General features: G+C 41.4%; 1 protein-coding gene across 14 annotated transcripts in view; it reads right to left on the bottom strand.

Annotated features, from left to right (window-relative positions):
* Positions 1 to 1,440: 1,440 nt before the first annotated feature.
* Positions 1,441 to 24,197, bottom strand: part of FNBP1 (formin binding protein 1) — a 108,782-nt gene continuing 86,025 nt past the window's right edge. For 3 of the 14 annotated variants that reach the window (XM_067309270.1, XM_067309265.1, XM_067309271.1), the window contains 7 exons: positions 22,661 to 22,675; positions 18,557 to 18,666; positions 15,506 to 15,638; positions 14,235 to 14,356; positions 13,616 to 13,755; positions 12,584 to 12,742; positions 1,441 to 1,973 (listed from right to left, as the gene is read on the bottom strand). In XM_067309270.1, coding sequence (XP_067165371.1) covers positions 1,903 to 1,973; positions 12,584 to 12,742; positions 13,616 to 13,755; positions 14,235 to 14,356; positions 15,506 to 15,638; positions 18,557 to 18,666; positions 22,661 to 22,675 — 750 coding nt within the window. In that variant the 3' untranslated portion in view covers positions 1,441 to 1,902. Of the gene's footprint in view, positions 1,974 to 4,129; positions 7,330 to 8,289; positions 12,743 to 13,615; positions 13,756 to 14,234; positions 14,357 to 15,505; positions 15,639 to 18,556; positions 18,667 to 22,660; positions 22,676 to 24,197 lie in introns of those variants that run through there. The other 11 variants (XM_067309267.1, XM_067309272.1, XM_067309268.1 and 8 more) reach the window with 8 other exon arrangements.

Below are 24,197 nucleotides of genomic sequence, written 5' to 3'. Positions count from 1 at the left end.
TCTGGTACAGTTTCAGCTGGGTTTGTCTCAGAAAGCCCATGTCATCTGGAAAGCATGTGCTGTTCGTGACCATCAGTGCTAGGAAAGTAACTTGCACATGGAGCAGCTTGAAGTTTCATTGAGCTGTTCTAGGTTTCTAGAATAGAGCCCATGAAGTTGTGTGTCAGTCTGACTGTTGTCTGGCTGAAGATCTTTCTACTGCAATAGTCCACTTCCCTTAGCAACACTTATGTGAGAGAAGCTTTGCTCAGGGGCATGATGCAGACAGTAGGCCCTGTTGCTCCTGAGGCCCCAGGAACCACTGTGCTCTTGCCAGCCTGTTACCAAGCTTTACCACTGTGAAAAACAGAGTAGCTAAAACAGGTAGATGATATGAATGGCAGCTCCTCACATTTGAGGGGCTGGAAGTTAAGAAGGGTTCTCTCCTCCTCACCACTTACTTATTAGCTGAAGCCCAAAACATCACAAGAAACAGGGCTGGAGTTCAGTTAATAAGAACATACAGCTTGTACTCTAGCGACTTTAAGTCATCCTTCAAAACTTTCATCTAGCAAACAAACTCTGTAACCTCAGCAACTGCAGAACAGTTTGTAACATTCCTGAAGACATTAACAAACTCCTTTCCCCTAGGGATGGGATTATATAGTGTCTAGACAAACAGCTTTAGTATTACACTGGCAAAACCCTAATTGTACTTTTTGTTATCCTCTGTTAAACACTCAAAGCTTTGTTGTGCATCCCTGCTTCATTTTAGATTTGAAATCTGATTGTAGTGCTGCTTTTCTCCAACTCTGGTAGCAGGTAGCTATGGTATTTCTGAGCACCTATCCTGAACACAGCTAGCTGTGGGAGCCATTGTGAGCTAGATTTTATGGCCAAGCTAGATCATTTCCTTTTGCATAAACACTTTGTTTTTTCCTTATTTTATCAGGTCCCTTGCTGATTGCAAAAATGGGGAGATGAGAGAATTGTTCATGCATTGAACTGATTGAGCAAACCTCACTCTATTTGTATTAGTTGCTCTCCCTCCCCCACAGTCTTCTGTGAGTATTGGGAAGTTTACAGATACATAAATTCAGTTTACAGGAGGTCCTGCTTTTCTGCTGAATATTCTCAAGACCTAGACTATGGTCTCATGAACACATCAGTTTGATACAGCTGAAGCTGTGATACACAGAATGACAAGTACTCTTACCTTACAATGCATACGCATCATGTCTCAACCCATGGAAGATGGAGCTAGATAGCTCTTCCTTCAGGGATGGAGGCCAACATATTATAAATCTACCCCACAGCTGACCCTCCATGGTCATGCAGCCACAGCCTTACTCTGCAGCCCACAGCTGCCAGTGGCACCTCTCCACCCTCCTTTTGAATGACCAAAATAAATAGCATTCTGTATACTGTGACATGTTCAGTGACATGTATTTAAAGCTCATTTTATTTTCTTCCTAGTTATTGCTCAGCTTGGCTTCAGCTTCCAGCCTTCAGTCACTAATTTCATTCCTCTGTTTCTATTTAAAGCTAGCAATGCTAATACTGTTTAAGATAAATCAAAGTTAGAGCCAGACGGACACCCCCTGCTGTTCATTGTTTCCAAAAAATGCAAAGACATGAAGCACATATGTCTCAGCCTTGTTTTCTCTGTACTCTTGAGCATTCTTTCTGGCAGACTGTTTCATAAACAATACTGATTTGCCCTGAATTGACAGGGATGATAATTAGTGCTGGCAAAGAACAACTAAAGTTCTATTAAAATAAATGGGAATCTGACGTTAGAAAAAATCTCTATATAGCTGCTTCAGATGAAGCCTCATTAGTCCATATTTGACAGTCAGATATTACTCAGTACCACCTACTATGAGCTGCACAACTGCAAATCCTCTTGGCTCCTAGATGAGGCTATTTCCAATGTACTGGACTAACAGGTGACGGAGAAGCTGTCCAGAAGCTAGTCAGACTTTTTGTCTCAGCTAGAGAGAGGAAGAAGAAATTTTTAGATTAATGCTCTTAAGGACAGAGAAGCAATTTTAGGTCAATATAGAGCTAAATAGCAAGGCCTGTGTATCAGCAGAGCAGCACAGTGCAATACAGCAGCAGACAGCACCATCCACAAACCCAGCACACTGCTATAGCCCTGCATCCAAGCAGAGGTAGTAGGATGTGTTGCTCTCCATGGAGTAGGGAAGTTGTGTTGTCCTTGAGCTACCTGCCCAGTTTCTCTGTACTTCCATCACATGCTGTTTTATACAGCAACGGCTTTCCTGACACAGCATTTGAGGGAGCTTTTAAGGGAACCCTCCATCTGTCAGTTGAGGATCTCTTCCTCTTTGGCGGAAGCTGTTTCTTTCTTCCAAAAAGAGGAAAGAAAATTTTGTCCAGCCACAGCCACAGTTATTTTGTGTTGTTAATGCTGGACAAAAACACCAAAGCAAAATTAAGGTTGCCAAAGGAAGTTCACAAGTTGCATGAGCCCTGAACCACGTGCCTTAAGCGTGCGCACAGCCCTATCCACAAACGCTGTCTGGCTCCTTCCCCCACCACACCTCCTACAGCCGGTAAGATACAGGCAGGTAGGAGCTGTCTCAATACCCCTGTCCTGCCGCGGTCCCCTCAGTGGAAACCCACTGACTGCTGCGTTTAGCTGTTTCCTTCCATCTTGTTCATTTTGCACCATCAAGGTGCTTGGTAGGAAGACACATTCCTCTCCCTTCTGATTATCCACCTTCCCCCAAACCTGGACTGAGAAGGGGGATACGTGCGTGCAAATGCTCAAAAGCATGTGCACAGGCTCGGGGAGCAGGGCAGCACCTCAGTACTCATTTCAGATTCCCCTCTCTGGGGCTGCGACAAGCATCAGACATTCAGAATGCAATCTGTTGGGTTTTTTTCCCCTTCCTCTAAAGGAAAATAAATCACAGCTCAAGACAGCCAGCTCCAGCACACTATGTGCACAGTACCCCTAGCACCTGCAGCCCGGCAAAACATTTCTTTGGAGCCCTTCCATCCACTATTCCCCACCCCCTGCATATTAAAACTGAATTGCAAATAATCTTATCCAGACTTGCAGATTATTCAGAGAAGGGAAATACTACTGTAGTTCATTCATGTGTGCGCACATGTATGCATACACATGCATGAACGCATTACTTGCTAGGGGCACAACGCATTTAATGCATAAACAACTAGTATCAAAAAATCTGCTGAGCCCCTTCTGATTAAACCAACACACCCACTATGGGTATTACAAGGTACAGCTCTGTCTTAAGAGGAATTGCTTCCCCCAAACTTCCAGTTCCTGTGGCCTCCTACTAAAGTGGGGAAGTTAAAAAAAAAAACAACAAAAAAAAACCCCAACAACCCAAGAACCACCTGTCTTTCCCAAGTACCCAACAACTACAACCAGAACAATGCATTTTTCTTTCTTCTCAAATGACTACATTGTTTCTGATAAAGCTTCCAGAAAACACTTCGTTCCGTGTTCAGTGCCAGCTGGAAAGGTAAAAGTTTGGTAAAATTGCAATATCTCAAAGTGCCCTGTTGGGAACTAGATATGTGGGACATAATTACTCAGGGCACTATCCTTCCTAGTGCAGACCCAAATGAATACCCCAAGTGCCAGAAAAATCAGGTATGAAATTAAAAAAAAAAAAAAAAATACTACGAGTAAGAATTTTTCATCATTCTTCACAAAACAGCAGCTATACACAAGCACAGCACTGGAATTGGCTGTTTCTGCTTATTTACTGAGAATTTTACAGCTGGACGTGAAACCAAAATCCATTCCATAGTTCAAGGAGAATGCTGAGGAATATGAGAGAAGCCGAGGGGAGTTTCAGGCTATAAATTTTGTATCTGGCTAAAACAATAAGCCACAGCTAAATTCCCAGCTGGAAATATTTGTGGTAAGGCAAAAAGGTCGCTGGAGAGCAATGGATATATTACCTCAACAAATCAGAGAAGCAGCCCCAGCAAAGAGGCACAAGCCTTTTTTGACTGGGAAATAAACAACAAAACCGCTTTTCTTCTTCTCTGGATGATCAAAAGGGTCCAGTGAAGTTATATTTCTGGAATTAAATGTTTATTTAAATATGTGGATGACTTTCCTTTCATTGTTACAAGGTCAATATTCGCTTTCAAATGGAAGCACTTTATTTGGTTGAATTCTGTCTCCAGAAATGAATGGGCAACACCAGAACCTTGTACATTGGCAATGAAATCACAACACTGAGATGCCACCAAAATCTAAAGTTCAGTGCTCAAACACACATACACACACATATACAAATAAAAAAGTGCTCGACGTCGTCATGTTAAAATAGAATTTGGCTTCTTTTAGGTCTTTTGACACTTCAGGCAGGAAAACAAAAACAAAGAACAATATGCATCAAACTAAATGAACTTCTGAAAAATACTCAGCATTAAACACAACTTTCAGTATCAGTAAATATGTTTCTTCTCTATTTACAGATGTTAAGAAAGGGCATTAGAGACTTTTGCAGGGGATGAGATTTCATTTTGTAGAATGTACAGTCCACACTTCTGGGTGAGATTAGTAAATTCAAGCAGAGTTTTTATAAACCAGTCACATATTTAGTCCTTTAGATTTTGTAAAAGGTAAATTCTACAAAAATTACCCATTCTTTACCCTGAATAAAGGCAGCAGAATAAAGATGTATAGGCCACAATATATGACTGTTGCTAATTTTTCTTGTAATAAGTTTTAAGATCCAGGCTTTTGGGAACTAGTTACCAAGTTTATAAAAACTCCATACATGGTCTTTTAATAAAACTCTTTTGAAGAAAATCAGTCGGCTAAAGCTAATGCTCTTTCTAAAGCGCTATTTAGCAACACAGACATTGCAATTGTTCAAATGTTCCACAGAGGCTGACAATAATATACTGTCCACCTAGATTAAATATATAAAAGCAAACTTTTATCTAATTTTTACATAGATGGCACAATAATAGGTGAAAATGAACTATTCCAGCTGCTGATTCAACAGTGCATCAGACACAAGAGAATAAAAATACTGCAGCTAAAAATATTCAAAAGATATTTTTGCACACCTGTTAACTGCTTAACCATTTAGATCCCCTGATAGAGACATGCTGCTTTGCAGTGCAACAAAGCCTTTGCACAGGTACGTCACAAATTGTTGTGCAAAGCTACAAGTGCCAACCATGTAGATCACAATCACATGCTGCTATCAGAGGCTCATGGATCTAAACAGTTAAGTGAACACAGTAGCAGCAATGATAAGGATGGTAATTCAGCTGATTATGATCCTTCCGACTCCGGTAACACCGCAGCTGAACAGCCTCGGTGTTGGCATCATCTGCTCGACAATGCAGGCTCCTGAGCCATTTCGGTTAGATTAAAAAAAAACCCTTTTGCCGACTGATGCTTGCAGATATTAAGCACCATAATATAACAGCTACAGTTGTAACAGCAGGAATGAGGGCCCTTGTTATCAAAAATAAAGATTGGTATTATGAAGGGAGAGAAAGGGACAAAGTTATGAACACAACATGTAACTTAAATCCAAAGTAACTTCATCCTGAGTGAGGAAGACCTAAGCAATCCCCGACATGAAAAGTATATGATTCTTGGACACATTTTTACATGCTGACCCTGCCTAAAAACACAGCAGGCAGCAAAGTAACACACACATCTGTCTGCAAACTAAACCTGAGAGGCTTCATTTTAGGGTGACTGGCCATAGTGGCTTTGTATTAATTTTTTTCTAATTCTGGGGATATTACAAAAGATGCTGAAGTCTCCTAAGATAAGTGGATTTCCCCAAAAGATTTGTTGATCTATGAATAAGTTAGGCCCCCAGGAACTATCAGTGACAACTGACTCTTACAGGCCTCAAACAGGTACAGGATTACTGTAATAGTAATGGCAAAGACTAAGGGGAAAACAATACATTTACAGCATGGAAGCTTAGAAAAACAAATCAACCCCTTTTTAGGCAGTTTAAGTCCAGATCATGTGATATTTGGAGGTATTACAGCTTTCTCTCCACTGCATGACATAAGGTGCAGCATCACTTATCATGCTACTTCTGCTTCAAATAAAATCATGTGAGAACAGGATGGCTGATGAGTAAGTCGCAATTCCTGTCTGGCTGCTGGGTTGAGGTCCAGTCCAAGGCAAGGTGGGAGAATGAAAGAGAGTGCAGGTTCTTTTTTCTTTTTCCTTTTTCTAAAAAAATTCTGTTATTCAAACATTAACTGATAAGAACGCACAAGAGGTCATGCAAAAGGAGAAGGCAGGTCTGAAATGCTAAAAAACAAACCAACAAAAAAAAAATCTGCAAAGAGATTATCAACAATGAGCCACCAAATAACGTGGCCCTCAGGAAGGTGGGCACAGGCAAGGCAACAGGGCGAGCATGCAGACTGAAACAAGAGCAAAACGGAGGTCTTTGTGACGAGCAAGATGGGGCTTCAAACCAAAATGCCAGTGTCTCTGTGTGCCTGTGTGTGTGTCTGTGTGTGTGTGAGAGAAAGAGGAAGGGAGGGACGAAGAAAGAGAGAGACAGAGAGAGAGAAAGAGAGAGAGAGAGAAGCAGGGGCAGAGAGCGCAAGCAGGAAAGCAAGCATACATACATGAACTTGAAGACTTGCAAGAAACAGCAAGGTCATGGGTATTTAATACTCAGAACAAGCATCAGCCTAAATTAAAAAAAATAAAGGCTGACAAGTATTAGCGACCTTTTGGGGAAAGCATGTGCATAAAATTTAACATCCGCAAATTCAGAGCCCAGTCCAGCTGCTGTAACACTTCTCCCAAGGGTGGCTTTTCACGTGTATGCACCTCCTTCCCCACCTATCTGATGAGACTACCCACAAGATTAGCACTAAAGGCACCACATGAAAAGCTGATGGACCAGTGCATGCATTCAGATGGACTGAGGGACAAGGGAGGATAGAAGATAGACCAGTACATGCCTGGGACTCTCTGGTTACCCTTTGCATCAAAGGGCAGCCAGCAGTTCTTTGACTGTGTTGGGAGGAACTGGCTGGGGAAAGTGTTGGTTATGTTTTACAGAAAGGCCATACCAAGCCAGCAGAAGAGTGGGGAAGGCTGACACGTTAATCTGAGCCACAAGTAGCATGCCATAAAAAAGAGCAAGCATCTGAATGATATTGGGATGGAATTTAGATCTGAATTTTTCAAGTGGGAACTCCAGACAAGACTGAGTCTGGTTTTCCATAGGTATGTTTTAACTGCCTGCAGGGTAAACAGACCATTTTGTTTCTCCTTCTGTGACAAGCTCGCCCCGAGGTTCTTGCACCAGCACAAACACCTTTAGGAATCTAAAACATAAGAAAGACAAAAAGAAAGAGACTGGATTAGAAAGAGACTTGGGAAAAAGGGATCCCTTAAGAGTAAGCATTGCCTGCAGGAGGTTAAAGGGAAATACAGCACCCAAGCATCTATCAGGTTACCAAGAGTTAAGAAAAGCTCCTAAACTCAGGCTTAAATTGCCAGCACTCAAAACAGTTAATCATTCTTCCTCAGCCCTTCCCTCCAGCATGGGAGAAGAGCATCACTGGGAGCACTGCCCTCCCACAAGGAGGATGCAAACCTAGGAGCAGGACCCTGCCAGCACTTTCCCACTGCAACAGCAGAGAAGAAAAATGGCTTTTTTCTTTTCAACCTGCAAAGGAGGAGTAGTGTATCTGTTCAAGTGACTGCGCCGAAGAGCACGAATGATAGTGAAGAATAACAAGCAGCTAACACACAAGAAATTCTGCAGATGGATCCACAGTAGCTGCCCACTACACAAGAGGCTGCGAAGACCCTTCCTTCTTAAGGAAAGTTCTGAAATGAACAGGTAAGTGAAAGCAGTCTTAGCCTCTAAACCTACAGTAACGTCACATTTGTGTAGCCACAGATTTTTGATCCAGGGTAAGTGTTCTCTGTGGCCAAATGAAGCTAGGATCCAGCAGTTTGATTTGGCCAAAACGACTGCTGTATCAAAGGGAGTATCAGATATGAGTCCAAACTCCCCCCCTCACGTTTAGGAGGGCAGTGGAACCTTCTGATCTCCTTTGCACCCACTTCTATAACAAGAACAAAAGAAAAAAAATCCCCCAAAAGGTAACAGAAAAAACGTTTTCATGGAGCCACAGCAAAATAATTTTCCTGGAAAGGAACTGCATTTATACTTAGAGAGGTTCTCTGTGGGGGAACCAGGTGAAAAGAAGCTCTAGGACACTTGCTTTGCATCAGTAAACTTAAATGAATACCCATTAAAAAAAACCTCACAGGAATGAGAAAATAAAATGTTTATTAGAAGATGACACCATGGTACAGCAAGCTATAAGGAGAGACCTGACAGATGATGATTAAAAAAAAAGAAAGAAAAAAGAAAAAAAAGAAAAAAAAAGAAAATGAACAACCACATTGGCCAGATTTAACAAACTAACACAAAACAGAAGTTTCTATACAAGTCCAACCAGATGCAGACAGTTGAGTAACCAAAAAAGCTTATCAACATAAGAGGGACTGAGCAGTTATCAAAATGATTAAGTAGAAGAACAGCCAATAAAACCATTTATATATATAAAAAAAGAATAAAAACAATTGAAATTCAAGTAACTTTAGTTTTTAAGTTATGTTATATACATTTTTTTTAAACTAGGAGAAACAAGGACAAGTATTTAACAAAAGGGATTTAAAAAAGCCACAGTCCAGTTTATAATTACCATCTCCTAAATCATTTGGCAAGCATTAAATAATCAGATATATCCTAGATAAAAAGTGCGTCAGCATGGTTAACTTATTTAAGTCAAGGCCCTGCATAATGGTTACAGCAAACAAAGAGCAGAGCTGCAACGCTGAGACTCTGAGCTATCTACACGGATTTATTTATATAATTGCACGGGGTGGAGAGGAGCAGACCCACAGCGGCGAAGGAGCTGAAACGCTAAGCAGCCCACGGCTCCAACATTTGTTTCGGGAAACAGAACTTCACAAAACAGTCTCTATTCGTGCCATGTCACCCAAACAGCCGGTCCCTCTAGTGGAAGCAAACACGGCATTTTTTTGGGGCGAAACAGGGAGTTTATATAAAGATGGTTATTCTATGCAAGTTCTTTTGCGTATCAAGCTTTATTTCACAATTTCACTTAGTGAAAGAGAGTTTTGTTCCCAAGAAGATTATGAGGTACCATATCTAATAACACAGCACGGTCAGACTTGAGCAAACTGAAGGTCCAACTAGTTCCAGGATTAGTTGAGCACCAGATACCAAGAGGACGGGAGTAGGGCAGTGGTGCAGAAAAGCCCTGCAACAAGCTATGGCAATGTGTGCACACGGAAATTTTGTTCCTCATCCTCTAGCAGTTATAGGTTGGCATAAGCCCAAAAACATGAGAGTTTGTACCCAAGAGATCCAGTTCTTAGTCTATACATTTCTAGCATTTATGGTTGTTTCTTGCATGTGTCACAAAGAGAATGAACCCACTGTGTTGCCTCTCATTTTTATTAGGAAGGACAAGAATGCTGTTTGTAACTAAATTCATACAACTGGGCCAGGATTTTCATTGGTAGTGATGCACATTTAAACTTAAGACGAGAACCTATACATGCATCAGCTGAGTGAACTGCACCTAACAGAGTCTTTCACTGATGGAGATACGACATGTGCATTCATCTTCTAAAGAAAACCTTCTGCAACAGATCTCTTAAAACAATCGTAGCAGCAAACCAGTGGAATAAAAGGTGAACAGGCCTATGCAAACCTACTCAGATATTTTCTGAAGTGATTTGTACATATCTAGAAAAAAAAAAAAAAGGCAAAACAGGATAGACACTACTGTTCTTTCTGCGATAGGGTTTGCTAAAACCCTCTCACCAGAGGTATCCCTGAAAACTTCGCAAACAGCCCTTACACAAGCATTCGCAGGAACATTCACATGAGCCAAGCTAGGTCTGCAGGCTACAATCAGAAGGGTGACTGCGGCACACGACTTACCTTTGCCAACCATCTCAGGTACAGCAGCACTGAACCCCTGACAACACAGGCTGAGCTGATTGGAAAAGCACACCAGGTCCCAGGGGGGCTTTCACAAAGCATTCAAGTGTCACATTTCTCGAGCAAAGCTACGTCAGGCTCGTGACACAGGCACAATGAGCCACATGAGCAGGCCTGAGCCAATATTGATTGTGCTGGCTAGAGGAGTCATGAATTTACTCAGTGTTGGTGTGGATGCCCTTGCATTTCATCTCAGCTAACATTTAGAGATAACCAGCTGCCAAGCTTCTTTCCAAAAATAGGAAAGAACTATCAAAGTTTGTAAATGCTTTAGCACTTAGTTTCATTTTCAAGAAAGCCACTGTTTCAATTTTAAATATTCAAGGCTAAATAGAAACACTTCCTCTGATATATTAAAATCAAATGAGAAATCTGCAACTTGCAACAAGATTTGTCTTTTAAACACAGCAGCATTTTCCCCAAATCTTTACACTGCTACTGTGACATCTTATGGGAAATCCTCTTTTAGATTTTCTTCTTAGAAAGAAGTAAAAAACAAACAAACAAAAAAAACCCCAAACACCTAAATATTAAAGCCCCTTTACATTAGATACTCACACACGCATTTGGTTTTGTTGCCAAAGTCCAGCAAAATTAATAGAAAAACTTAAAAGGATTGAAAAAATCCCCCAGAGTTGGTACAGAAATGGCTGCAACTGTATCAGCACAGCCTGCATGTTTACAGTCATTGAGCATAATCCTATAATTTACCTAATACCATTAATGTACTAATATGATTTGCTGGCTGGTGCTGTGATGCTTCTCTCCAGTAGGATGAGTTAAAGACAAAGTTTTGCTAGTTCCAGTTAACAGCACCGTGTCAGGAGTTCTCACCCCACCCAGGGATACGCTTTGCTTCATTTCCCATCCAAGCTGCTGTTTTGCTCAAACAGGTGATTTGCGATAACGTTCCACTGCTGTGTACCGTGCTGCGTATCTGAGGCCAAGAAAGCCACACTTGTTACCTAAGGTAGATTTAGATGGCACACGAGCGTAGCTGTTTCAAGCAGCCCCAGTGCTGACCAACAATTTTTGCAGCAGAACAATAATGTTGCTTGCAACTACTGCCACATGCAGTGCATTTAATCTCCATAGAAGAGAACCCAGAGATGATCAGTGCGATCTCTCATTCTGTGCTTTCTGCCTTGTTCTGAGAATGAAGCAAGCAAAATGTACAACCCACATCCCTCTTTCCAAGATTAATAAAAGCAGACAGAGGTGGGGGTGAGCTTTTTGCACTCTTTTGCATCTCAGCTGACCCTCTTTTTGCCAACACAAATATAAGACTACTGGATTATGCAAAATAAAACAAGACCCCAGGCTTTCATCTGCCACAGACATGGCACTGCACTGTTTAATACTGAATCCAGAAACAGCTGATCATGTTATGATGTTGTCCACAGAGAAAGCCTACTCACTGCTCTCTTCCTATTGTCCATAATCCCCAATGAGAATGCTTCAGCTTTCTTTTAAATTGGATGAGGCAGCTTGTTTCACACTAAGAATTTTTAGGATCTATGAAAGACAACAACCACCTGAAGGATTAAATGACTGAAAAACCCATACACTATTTAACAGCAAACTTCAAACACTTCCTGATTTGAAAGAGGACTAAAATCTTTTGATTTCTCAGTGTATCACGTTACCAGGTGCTCATGATGCTAGCACATATTCTAACCAGGATTCCCCTATGTGCACTGCTTGCTCACACAACACACCTTATTTGTGAGGTGTTAAAAGCAGCAAAGAGAAACAGAAGATATGTGAGCATAGGCTCAGAATGTCTCCACTGATTGTACGTGAGCAGAAGATGAAACCATTACTTGTGGTTCATCTGAAATAAGTGTATTTAAACTGAAATGGCAAATACATCCCAAAGACCATTTTTTGAAATGTGTCAAGGAGGGAAAGAATACGGAATCTTCCTTAACGTCATTGTTTCACTGATTTATCAAGGATCACAGAGTGCTGTGTAGACAGGTTTTGGCAAGATCTCTTTTTCCCCTATCAAACACACTAACAAACCAAATGAAGACCAGGTTTCAATTCAAAAAGTCCACGGAGTACATTAGGCTCTGAAAAGCTACCACACTGTGACACAAAACAGCAGTCTAAATATTTCATATATAACTTTCCACTGAATCAGTTTGGGACAAACAGTTGTGAATATGGCTGAGATGTAGCTATAAGATATCACTCAGACATATAGAGAGAGCCTGTAACTGTTCAAAATGGCCTTGTGTTTCTTGCACTAAGATGGATGTGCAACGGCAGTTACTGTTGAACAAGCACTCTCTAGGAAAGGCTGCATTTCCCCTCTAATTTTACACTATCCTTTCTTCTCTGACCAATAAAAAGCATGTTTTGCAGTACAGCAAGTCATATTAGTCCGTGTACAAAATAATGCACTTTGTGGCATTGTGCAATCCTTTAAAAGGCTCTATCTGCAACATAGAGCAGTTACAGGGCTGGATTTCTCTGAAAGCAAATAAAGTAGTAATAGTAGTATTAAATATAAGTCATAGCACCTTTGGCATTTTTGTCCAAATAGACTTCAACATATGACGTAGGGACATAACCCTCCTCATCTTCATTCCTTCGGATTCGTGTCCACCCATCACCTTTGTCTTCCTCTATTACATAGAGCATTTCTCCTTCTGCTACAGAAATTGTTCCTTCATTCTGACCTGAAAGACACAGTAACATGCAGTTTAGGGGGGTTCAAAGGGGAAACAGGTGCAGAGGTAGATGCTCACAGCACACTGACAATGTGCTGGCACAACTTTCGGTATATTACTAGCAGCATGAACAAGGACACATGACTCTGGAGACAACGTGTGCTCAAAGAGCCAGAAAAACGCGATCGTGACATCAGAGCTGCCATAAGAAATACCAATGCCATCAGGAGAAAGGTGGCACTCGCATATCATGAACTTGAGCCTCTCCTCACAAACTATTCCTTGTAACCAATTGCCTGCTTTTACAACTATTTTGTTAGGAAGCAGTGATTAAAGGCTAGAGTGGTTATTTGCCATAGGCAAGATAAAATTACAAGTTACCACATAAAGCATTAATAAAAAATTTATTCACTCATCTTCAGCTGAGTACCATACCCCTAAATTACATAATCTGCACATAAACGCTCCTCCTCACAGTGGAACTCTTAAACACAGAACATAAGAGATTTTTCCATTGGTAACAGCAGCTCATAAAGTGCTTGGATGATGACATGATCTGAAGCTTGTCCCCAGCAAGCAATCCCAGTGAAAAAATTCTCAGGGGGACCTTCAGTAAATATGGGATGAATCACATGGAGGGAATGAAATGCATAAAACGGAAACCAGTTATATTCTCTCTTTCATGATTCTCTTGTTGCTCAGAGTCCCCATATAAGGTGGGACAAATCACTTAGTGCCCCTCTACAACACGGAATAGCAACAAAGCCTCTTGCCCTTTGTCTATTTAAGCACTGCAGGGGTTAAACGAGCGTTTCCTAGTTGTACTTGTGATATGAACTAAGCAGAACAACAAATGAAGTAAGAGTAAAGGTTGAATGATACCTTCAAATGTATATAGAGCTTTACATGTTCCTATAGTGGGTAGTGGTTCTTCATCGTCAAATTCATCATCAAAATCTGTTGCAGGTACTTTCATCTCAGTCTCCTGACTTTGCTCTTCTGTGTAACTGCCATCCGGGCTGCTCAAGAGAGGAAAATACACAGCAACTATAGCAACCAGCCTCAGGAGCAAAGGGAATGACTTGGTTACCAGACACTCAAGGCCAGGTGAGCCACTGCAGCTGGAGCAGCTCAGCAATTCCAAAGCATGTTCAGAATGGGCTGTTATCAGGAGCCGCTATCACAACGCGATGGGAGAGACAGCTCATTTTTCCCCATTAAGACCTGCAAAAAGCACCTCTCTCACCTTCAGAGTAGTGAGTGCAGGGGGCTATTATACATTTCATCATATGCAGAAAAGCAGCTCTTAAGCTTGGTACCTTCTACACGCTAAAATTAGTATGCTAAATTAAGTTCATGGACTGCTTGCCTTTAGTCTGGTCATGGAATCAGCTTCTGAATGCTGCAGAGCTACAGTTTCCCTTACAGAAAACATTTCATTAACAAGCTAAGGAAAGCAGGTTGTCAGTCTAAACAGGACAGCTCTATACAGATACTGTACCTCTCCCGGTCCTGTGCGCAGCTGTTTACTGCTGAAGTGTTCTGGGCTTCATACAGTCCACTCTGTCGTCGGGCCTGTTCAGTCCGCATGGGCAACCTGCCCTCCACCTCAGCCAGCCAGCCCTGCAAAGGGAAAGCACGTTCCATGCCTCTGATGTTTCGACTTGCAAGGGGATACACGTTGCTTTATTTTGCTGTGTTATATTTGACATTCAGACTGCGAAACTAAAAACAGTGTAAACATTTAAATTTGCCTTTGAATTGCAGTTGTTAGAGGGTATACAATTTGTATTCTAAGTGCATATTAAAAACACCAGTCTTGCAAAAAACCCACACACTTGCTGAAAACTTAGTTCTTTTTCAGCGCAGGGTGCTGAAAGCACTGTGACTTAAGAGCAGCAGTTAATGACAGCTGTTGTGATGTTGCTGCTCTAGTCACAATAAAGTAAAAAAAGATCTGTGGCAGTTTATAGTAGTCTCAATAACATCAGAAACACGGCAATCTCAGTGACTGCTGAGTGCAAGAGGCCTAAAGCTGGGGCACAGAAAGAGCTGGTCATTTTCAAAAGGAGAAGCAAGCAATGGATAATAAAGCAAGCAATTGTACGAAGCATCTAAAATTAATTGGCCATATCCATTTATGTCCATAGCGCAACTTAGTGAAGTCTTTCCTCAACTCTATAATCCTTCTAGAGTAATTATAATGGTAGACACTTCTAATGGCTTCAGTCATTTCAAATACTTCTTACGCTCCTGAGATTTTGCATCTCCAAGAAGCTTCCTGTTAATGGCAGACTGTTCCTTAAAACACACTTCATCTGACGGCTTCTATCTTGCTGATAGACTTTAAATGGTACTTTTCATTAACATTCATCATATTTTCCACAGACAGCTGTAATGTGATGTTATTCCTTAAATAAGCATCCAAATTCTTCTGGGCAGTTCAGAGAACACTGTATTTTTTCCTCATCCTCTACTTAGCATAATTTGCTTTCTGTGGCAAATTAAACAGCAGGGTTGTTGGCTGACAATCACAAGGGCTGGTGCATATCTATGTTACACAAACAGGCTCAAAGATCTCAATTAATACAAGTGCTTAAACAGCACTTACCCATACATAGTAAGAAAATGCTTCAATATACCTCTACCTGCAAAAGCACCGAAGCACCCACTTACAATTAAGCAAATGCTGAACTACTTTGTACTGAAGCAGGGCATAGTTGTTGAGATCAGCATCACAAAAGTACATTTGCTCTTCTGTACTTCCCATACCTCAAATTTCTGAACTTCTATTCGTAACTTTTCAATGTTCTGTCCAAGTTCTGCTAATCTGTGGTCCACGCTCGCTGCATCTCCCATCTGTGGATTCTTGATGTACACATCTTTCATTTTCGTTAAGGCATCTCTGACAGACAGAAGAAAAATAAAACACGTAAATGTTGACGCAGCTGGGGGCAAATCCCATTCTCTAAATGAGGGAAAATGAAAGTATAATAAACTGCCTTTTCTTAGTCTATGGTTAAAGCCTTCGCTGTCACAAAGGTAACAACATCCAGACAGGGATTTTTGTTCTGTATAGAGCCAGCCATTTATAAACGGTAATGGTAAAATTGCTTGCCAGAGGAGAGTTATACATCAAGAGATGAAAAAACGGAGTGAAGCCTTTACCTACAATGTGATATGAGACACACTGTGCACAGGCCAAACTTCTTCACCCCTTACATTAAAAGGGGCTCTTTACTCCACAGGCAGCTGGGGGTTCTTCACTGCGAGTGACATCGGCTGAACGAGCCCTACCTATGACTTGTTAAGCCACAGAGATGTGCTGTGCTGGTACAAACCGCAGCATATTTAGATCAAAGGATTTGAGCTCTAAATGCCCCGCTTTAAGAATCTCAGCAGCAAACTGACCAAATTCCTCAACAACGGCCTTTTGCAAGGCAAAAGAAGGAATTTAAAGCATGGTATTGACTTTTAGCCTCACATGCTATTTTATTTAGTACTAGGATTTCCACTTGCTCACCCTGGGGTGGGGGGGAGGATGGGAAATCTTGCAATCATTGCAAGGAATGACAACTCCAACTTTTTAGATGAATATCTTTCCAGTTTTTGGGGCATAGACAAATGGTTGCATCATTCTTCTCCATACCACGCTGAATTCCAGTTTAGAAACTGGGACAAAGAACTGGATGTGAACCTATTAGTAATAAAATGGAGTGCTAACTAGAAATTCTCACCCTGCCTGTTGCATTTTATTTATCTTTTGCACTGCAAATCGTTTGTAAGATACTTATTTCCCACTGCTTAAAATGAAGCTAAACCCAGATGGTTTGTATTTGTCACAGGGCAGCAACAGATGGACCGCGGGCTACATAATGTGACCCTGCATCCTATTAAGTTATGCAGCATTTTTTATTAGACTGTTTTTTAGGGGGGCTATATCATATCAACTCAGCTGCCAAATGCCTAGGATTTCAGAGATTTTAATTTTAGGGCTTACTATGAGGAATGTGGTATCATAAGGGCAACGTTAATGTAGTACATGCCTTCAGGAGATCAGTTAGGGAAGCCTGTGGAGCTGTCACCGAAGCAATGTGCTACCTTTGACCTGGGGCAGCTTGAGGCTTAAATTTAAAAACAAAATAAATTAAGCCAAGCATGATGATGAATATTTTAGAGCTTAGAAATGGGTGGACTTATGAGCTGATTTCCTGTATTTCTGACAGAACTATTCGGCTTTTCTCTAGGCATTATTTGAGGGGGGAAAAAGGTTAATGTTGGTCCCACGACTCAAGTTAACAATCTTTATATTTTAGAGTTTCCCACCAAACTCTTGACAATTGCAGTCCTGTGCCTGCTTTTGCTTTGTGTGAAGAAAAACTGGGAAAGAAGTGTGGGTGGCAAGGAAGTGGGACTGCTCTGTGGTTGGAGCCCCAGGGGACAATATTTCAAATATATGAGTCATGATTTTTTTAAAACTCTATATTTAACTGCTGATGCTAATTCCTTACTCAATTATATGCTATGTTTATTTAAAATAACCTCATTCTGCTCTGATTTTGTACCAGATTTTAACATTAGGTTACCTTGGAATCAATAAAGAACATAAAGGAAAAACCTGTATAGAGACAAATACAAGGTACCACAGTAAAAAAAAAAAAAAAAAAAAAAAAAAAAAAGGCATATGTAAAGAAAAGCGATACACCTATGTGCTGTCTTCCTTTCTTATTCATGATATAAAATATAAAGATGAAAATTTGGGTTATCAGACCAAAATAAGCAGGTATTTGCAAAGCAAACGAGCAGAAAATATAGGCACATCTGTGCAAACACAAAATATCAGCAATGTTTAGGGACAGACTAGTATCAGAGAGAGGCTGAGTCCTGAAATCCTTCAGGAAAGAAAAGTTCTGTCTCCTGCAAACACAACATGCTGAATCTTTAACGTAACTGCAGAAGCCAGAATGTGAACAAACACTGGAAGCAGCAAATACAGGCTGCCAGAATCAATAAAAAGCGTGTAGCTAAAAGGGCCTTGTTCTCAATCAGAACGATAAATGAAGCCTCGCAAAAAACACATCCAACAAAAGTACAGGACTCATCATCTCTTCTGTTTCCAGGAAACATATGCTACAGATCAGAGAGCCCTAAGACATGTAGCGTTCAGTCAGCACTTCTGATGTTATCATGCTCATAACCACCTCTCTCATTGGGATCTACCCACGCCCAATTTTGCCTGTCACATTAAGACATGATCTGTTTAGTGCTGAGAGGTCTATGATTACACTTTTGACTGAGAGTATTTAGATCCTGTACTTCCTTCAAAAACCTCAGGAGCTGCTCACATCAAGAAGCCTAGCTAGTACATCCACACTGATCCTTGTCTGGCTCGCAATTAAACTGCTAGTGCCTCCAAAGGCCCAAGAAAGCAGCTCCAGGAAGAAGGAAAAACTCTCCAGTTGCTTCACTTCTATCATTCCCATCTTTATACAAGGATCTTCTCATCTCACAACTGCAAAGACAGGATATGCATTACACCCAGGGGGGAGAGTGGAATAAGCAGAAAGCCAACTCTTCCTCCAGCTCTGACCCCTACATCAGCCAAAATTAAATAATTGATACCAGAACTTGAGTTGTGCAGCGCATTGCAACTCTCTTAGATGTTTTGACTCATATAGCACCCTCTGTGTCTTCTCTTCTCGGAACAGCACCTCAAACAAACCTAGAACCTTGTTTGTATTTGATCTTTCTTGTATTTTAGTTGTTTCTATTCTCCTAAACAAGGCTACCTTTTTCATTCTTCATTGCAGGGGGCTGGCTTACCTTTGATCCATCTCCTTCTGAATGTCTTTGTTTAGTTCATCAACTTTTTGTTGAAGTTTCTTTCTTCTTTGCTCAGGTGGGAGATTGCTGAAATCTTCTGGCCCTGCTCCCTGCACAGAGTGGAATGGAGGAAAAAAAGAGGAAAAGTGAGAGCCTGAAAGAACCTGTCAGAACTGCATTTTGAAAACAGTACACAGAAAAATCTGTGCAAAATCACTATGGTCTGAAGCATTGTCACTGTTTGTCTTGAGAGCACTCAGTCCTGGAATGGTTTGGAAACTGGATGCTTTAGAAGTAATCCCAGGACCATATCCCACTTCCATAACAAATGGATAATGGGAGACCACTAACTAAAGAATGCCAGAATTCAATGGCAAAGCTGAGAATCTATTTCTATCCTGATTTAACATCAGGAACCAATCTTTCACACTTTCCCCAGCTCTGCTGCAGGCAACGCCATAAAAGCAGTTGCTGCTTTTACTCCTGTGTCAGTCGTGCTTCACCTATACACTACTAATCGCAGACTCACTCTGCATAGTCCAAGCACAGCCTGCTCTGCCAGTACAGTGGTTGGGGGTGCTGGTCCAATACAGTTACTTTAATGTCAGACTCTGCTGAACACACGTGTGTAATGGAAGTGCTTTCTCTGGGCCTCTGCAATTTAAAAGCATGTCGCACACTTTCCAGGATCCATGCCCCATGCCAAAGGCTCTTAGCCTTTCCTCTCCTCTCACTTATACCAGCATAAAACCAGGACTGCTATCAAAGCCACAGAATCAGTTCATTTGAAATCGTAACTGAAGAAAAGCTTTCAGGACTACAGTGGTTACTCCTGTGGGATTCTGCTTGAACTAAAATCCCTTTCTGCCTTCAAACCGCTATGCCTCTTCCCGATTGCTCCAGCCTTGTATAGCAGACAGAAGACATATATAACACGTCTATACTATTTTCTTCAAAGTACTACCTACGTTTGGCTGGCAAGAGGACAAGAAGGATGGTTTTGGTGGGTTATGCTGAAGACATTTCAATGCTAATTAGCTTCACCATAAAAGAATCAAGTCCACATATATAATCCCCAATTTGTATAGATTTTTCTTGGTTTGGTTTCTGCTCCTTCTACATGTCATTTCTAAGAGGGGATATGGGCGTATGGGAGAAAGAAGGGGAACAAATACAAAACCAAGTGACCCAATTCAGTGGCCCAGCAGCTTACTGAAAACTTGTGATCAAAACTGCAACGCTCGCCTTACTAAAATGCTGAGTATCTTTCTCAGAGGAGTGTGATCTAGTGGACACTTTGCCACAAAAAGCCACCTGTCAGATCCCTTCGACTCTCCACTGAATGTGCCCCTGAGACAGGGCACTTTCTTCTGCATTCGCAGAACATGCAGCTTAGAGAGAAAGCACGCAGGTGTCAAGGGGATGGAGGGCAACCACAGACAGGTCATCGTTTCTTCCTCTGGCCAGCAATTTCAAAAAGGCAGGAGAACGGGCAAATTGAGATTGCTGCCATATTGATTTGCGTTAAAAGACAGCAACTGCATCTAGCCAAGGCTTGTTTTTTTGCATAGTAGTACACTTAGTTCCATTTTATAAGATAACCAGAAAGTAAATTTAAGAAGAATGAGGGAAATAACTAAATCAATCATACTCACATTCTAAAACTTTAGGCACAAAGTCCTAACACTTCTGAATTACTGCTTGTATTATATTAGCTGTGCATGGTACAGGTAAGCTCTATTCTAACTCATTCTGTAATGATGATAATATTCTGCTCGGTACTAACTCCCATATCATGTTAGGCATTAGGACAATTAAATATATTTTACAGATAATATACACATTAAAACCATACATATCTTTGTAAGGCAAAACATCTGGATTCAGCTTTGTAGATAGAAAAATAAGTAGTTACAAGAAAGACTATATAACATGTTCTTTTCTGCTTCTAACTGAAGGAGACAGATGCTAGATAATTGCCCCAGTCATATCTTAGCTGTATGTGACAGATGTAGTCAAACCTGGAAAAGCCTTCTTCAAACTCAGTTTTGATTCTGCAACTCCAGTTCATTCAAAAGCCTAAGCCTGCACTAAGTTCTGTATCTTTGTTCACAATGCTTCAGACCAAAGCACTCCTGTTGCATAGAAAGGCATGCCTGAGACTAAAGGTGATCTCACCGAGGTTTTATTCCATGCTCAATAATTTCTCGTCATAACAGAGGCTACAGTTCCTCCTCCAAAAGGAGGAGTCAAGGAGCTCTTCTTGCACATGCTGGGTACATTTCATGCTCTCAAGCAAAACACCCCAGGGACTTTCAAGTAGTGAAGGTTGCCTGTACTTTCCTAAAAACGCTTTACAGTGCGGCCGGGGGAATCTGTGATATTTTTGATGTGCTGTCACAGGAACAGCAGAGACAGTGCTCACTAGATATCCTCGCATGAAAGTACTGGGATTTAGGATGCAAATTGTAAACTGTGGTCACAAAGTGAAGGACCATGTGAAAAAAGCGGCCACGTCTGGACCAGCTTCTGGGTGAAGCTACATAAAGAGAGAGAAAGAGAGAGTGCTTTATCAGCTCTAGTTTTGGCTCTTCTACAGCTAGGAGCCAATAAAAGGTTACCAACAAGCCAATTTCCTCCTCCCAAGGCACTCACAGGTCTCAGCTCTCTCTGCACATCTTTGGGATTGGTGAAGTTTTGGGGGAAAGGCCAGGTCAGCCATTTACTTGGGAGGATGTATTCCTACATATGAAGGCTTGACTCAGCGGCACAACACACCAGCATTGTGACCAGCAAAACAGCAAATGGAAACCCTTGGTATAAACACTTTAGACTACCAGGCCAGTGGCTTGGTAACAGCTGAAAAACAAGTTGTGAGTAAGCTGGAGATTTCTATGACTTTAATCCTCAGGTCTATCGCAGGTCTTCATTAAGAAGCAACACAGCTAATGCAGCTGGAGCAAGTCACTGTGTTGTACAGTGCAACAGCAGGGCCTGAAACACCCACAAAGACGTATCAGAGCCACATTAGGTAGCTTTAGTGGCAACACACAGCCTCAGAATAAGCTGCTATGACAGAACAGGTCCAAAACGGTGTACCCAGGATCAATGTACGTGTCAGGAGAGAAACAACAGGGAGAGAGGCCCCAAAGGCACTGACTGACAAGGACAAAGAAAACCTTCGAGCTAATGCAATTAATGAGCTACTGCCGAATCCCTGAAGCTCTTGAAGTTGCAATCAGTCACTCGCGCCCCTTGCATGCTTGCGTGAAGTGGGTCAGCAATAGTCGCGTTCTTGTGACGGGACTCGGTTAGGGCAAAGGAACGTAGGCAAGCTATCACAAACATATCAAGGTGTGGAATATCTCTACTCAAGCAGTACAGTACCTTGAGTGTAAAGTTCAGCACGGCATTTGCTTTCCCATATGTGTTCCCCCCTTCCCTTTCCAACTCAGTAGCATATTTGCTTACCGTAGCTCAAGATACCTTCCCAGCTGCATCCAAGACAGAATTTAGGATTCGTATATACATCATCATTGGCAAATTCAAATCAGACTGAGTTAACCTTCTTGGTTAAGGTTTACAGAACTTTTAATATAATTATTAGTTATTTTGGAGGACTACATAGGGCTGTAAAATGTAGGTGACAATGATGCCAACTTCCAGTAATACCTGGACACGGAAAGCAACTTTGCAGCTATTTTCAGTTACACAAAAGACTTGCATTTCTCTCTATAAATGGTCCCACAAACACACCGAGACCTTTAGTTTTTAAATGCCTTAAGGTATATTCATACTGTAGCAGAATTATGATGATATTTTTCTACATTTTCATAGCCCTAGATTATAAAAATAAAAACTAAACTATATATTAGAGTTAATGTTTTAGCAGCTTATTAGAAAGATTGAATTCTGATCACCTCTAATAGACTCCAGACCTGTGTATTCAGAGTTATCTGATAAATAGCAAAAAAAGCAAAACACAAAGAAGAAACAAATTTAACAATTAATTTCAGTGTCATGTCACATGTGGCACAGTGCACATTAAAACACACAGAAAATCGTGATTAAAACACAGGACATGCATGCTGTAAATGTGCTTACCAGCTTGAGAGAAAGCTTCATGTAAAAATTGGAGAGATACAGGGGGAAAAAAAAAAGAGAAAAAACAACAGTGCATCAGTAGAAGAGGAACTTTTTCAGACCGACGTTACAATAAAATGACACACATCCCCCTCGCTGTTGGAACGCGAAATGGGTAACACTAACAGATCTGTGCAAAAGTTCACAAGATGGGCCAGCATCAGCAATCAGCTGCCATTTCCTTGGTGCAAGCAGAAAAGGAAAAGCGTTGTACCTCTGCAGATGTGCTTTGGTACTGCAGGTGAATACGTGGCCTGGGTTGATTTATTTACAGCTGCTATGACAACAACAGTGCTTCTCTCATTAAGGTAACATCTTTGATGTAGGAAAAAAAAACCTCAGGATTTGCACATATATGCAAGTCACTCAAGATCAAAAATGTGCTGAAATGCAGTCACAAGTATCAGCCACATTATGCAAGGTCTTAGGTGAAGGGTGCAATAACACCTAGCCAGAATTTAGCAAAGAGGTAAGGTACTACACTTGGACTCCTGCTGCAAAAAGCACTATGGGATCGGCAGTGATTTCAGGCAGACAGACCCTAGTTCTCAGGCCTGTGTCCAAAGGACAATATCCCCGAACTATCCATGAGCGCTGCGTACAATGTCCTCTGGGTAGTTACTTCAGATGTTTTATGTTCTTGAAGGATTCATTAAGAAATACTCAGTGAACCAAACTTCCCTTTGCTATGTGGTCAGACAATGTCAGGACAAAGAAGGAAAAAAAAAAGCCTCTTTTTATATCCAGTTGATTCTATGACAGCATCCTAAGCCGCTATCCGTGCTCTTAAATGACTGACATTGCCTAGTTCTTTAAAGACTTCCACATTTCCTGGTACAGAGCCAAAACACTATCTTCTAGCTACTCTGGGAAAGTAGGAGACTGTAAAAAGGGAGGTGTGTGTTTAAAAAACCCCCCAAATCTTGCACACTAGCATGGTTTGCCTCTGTCCTACCTCACTTACACACGCAGCTCTCAACAGTGCTGTAGGGCCTCAAACCAACAGGTGAACAAATGCGCATGGGCAGCTGACCACCTGACTTACCCAAACCCTCTTCCAGTGCTGCAAACTAGCTCAGGAGGTTTTCCATGAGACAGGGAGACTAACAGCATTACAGCGCCTTTCTGTTGTGTGCCAAGGAGCCTAAGTTAGCTGCTGTTCAAGGCATGAAACCAGTGTCTAAAGGGAGAATCAAAACTGTAACCGGCCTCCTCCTCCTCCAGCGATCTGCGCTGTGGCTGTGTTACCACCTCTTGGGGAATAACTGTGAAATGCTCAACCTAGGCAATGAACTTGTAAATGCATAACTGGATTTGCTCTGTGCTACAGACAAACAAAAAATGAAAGTTAGAAAACACCTCCCACTGTAGGCAATAATCTGTATCGTCAGACTTCTTCTGCACATCTTTCCATTCAAGATTTTGCTGCAATTTTAACATGAACAGCTCCCGGATACAGTGCTCTCACACTTCCTGATGCTCTATTTTTAGCCAAAAC

This window comes from Apteryx mantelli, chromosome 21, assembly GCF_036417845.1.
Source record: "Apteryx mantelli isolate bAptMan1 chromosome 21, bAptMan1.hap1, whole genome shotgun sequence".
Taxonomy (NCBI): domain Eukaryota; kingdom Metazoa; phylum Chordata; class Aves; order Apterygiformes; family Apterygidae; genus Apteryx; species Apteryx mantelli.
This window is presented reverse-complemented; position numbering and strand designations above follow the sequence as displayed.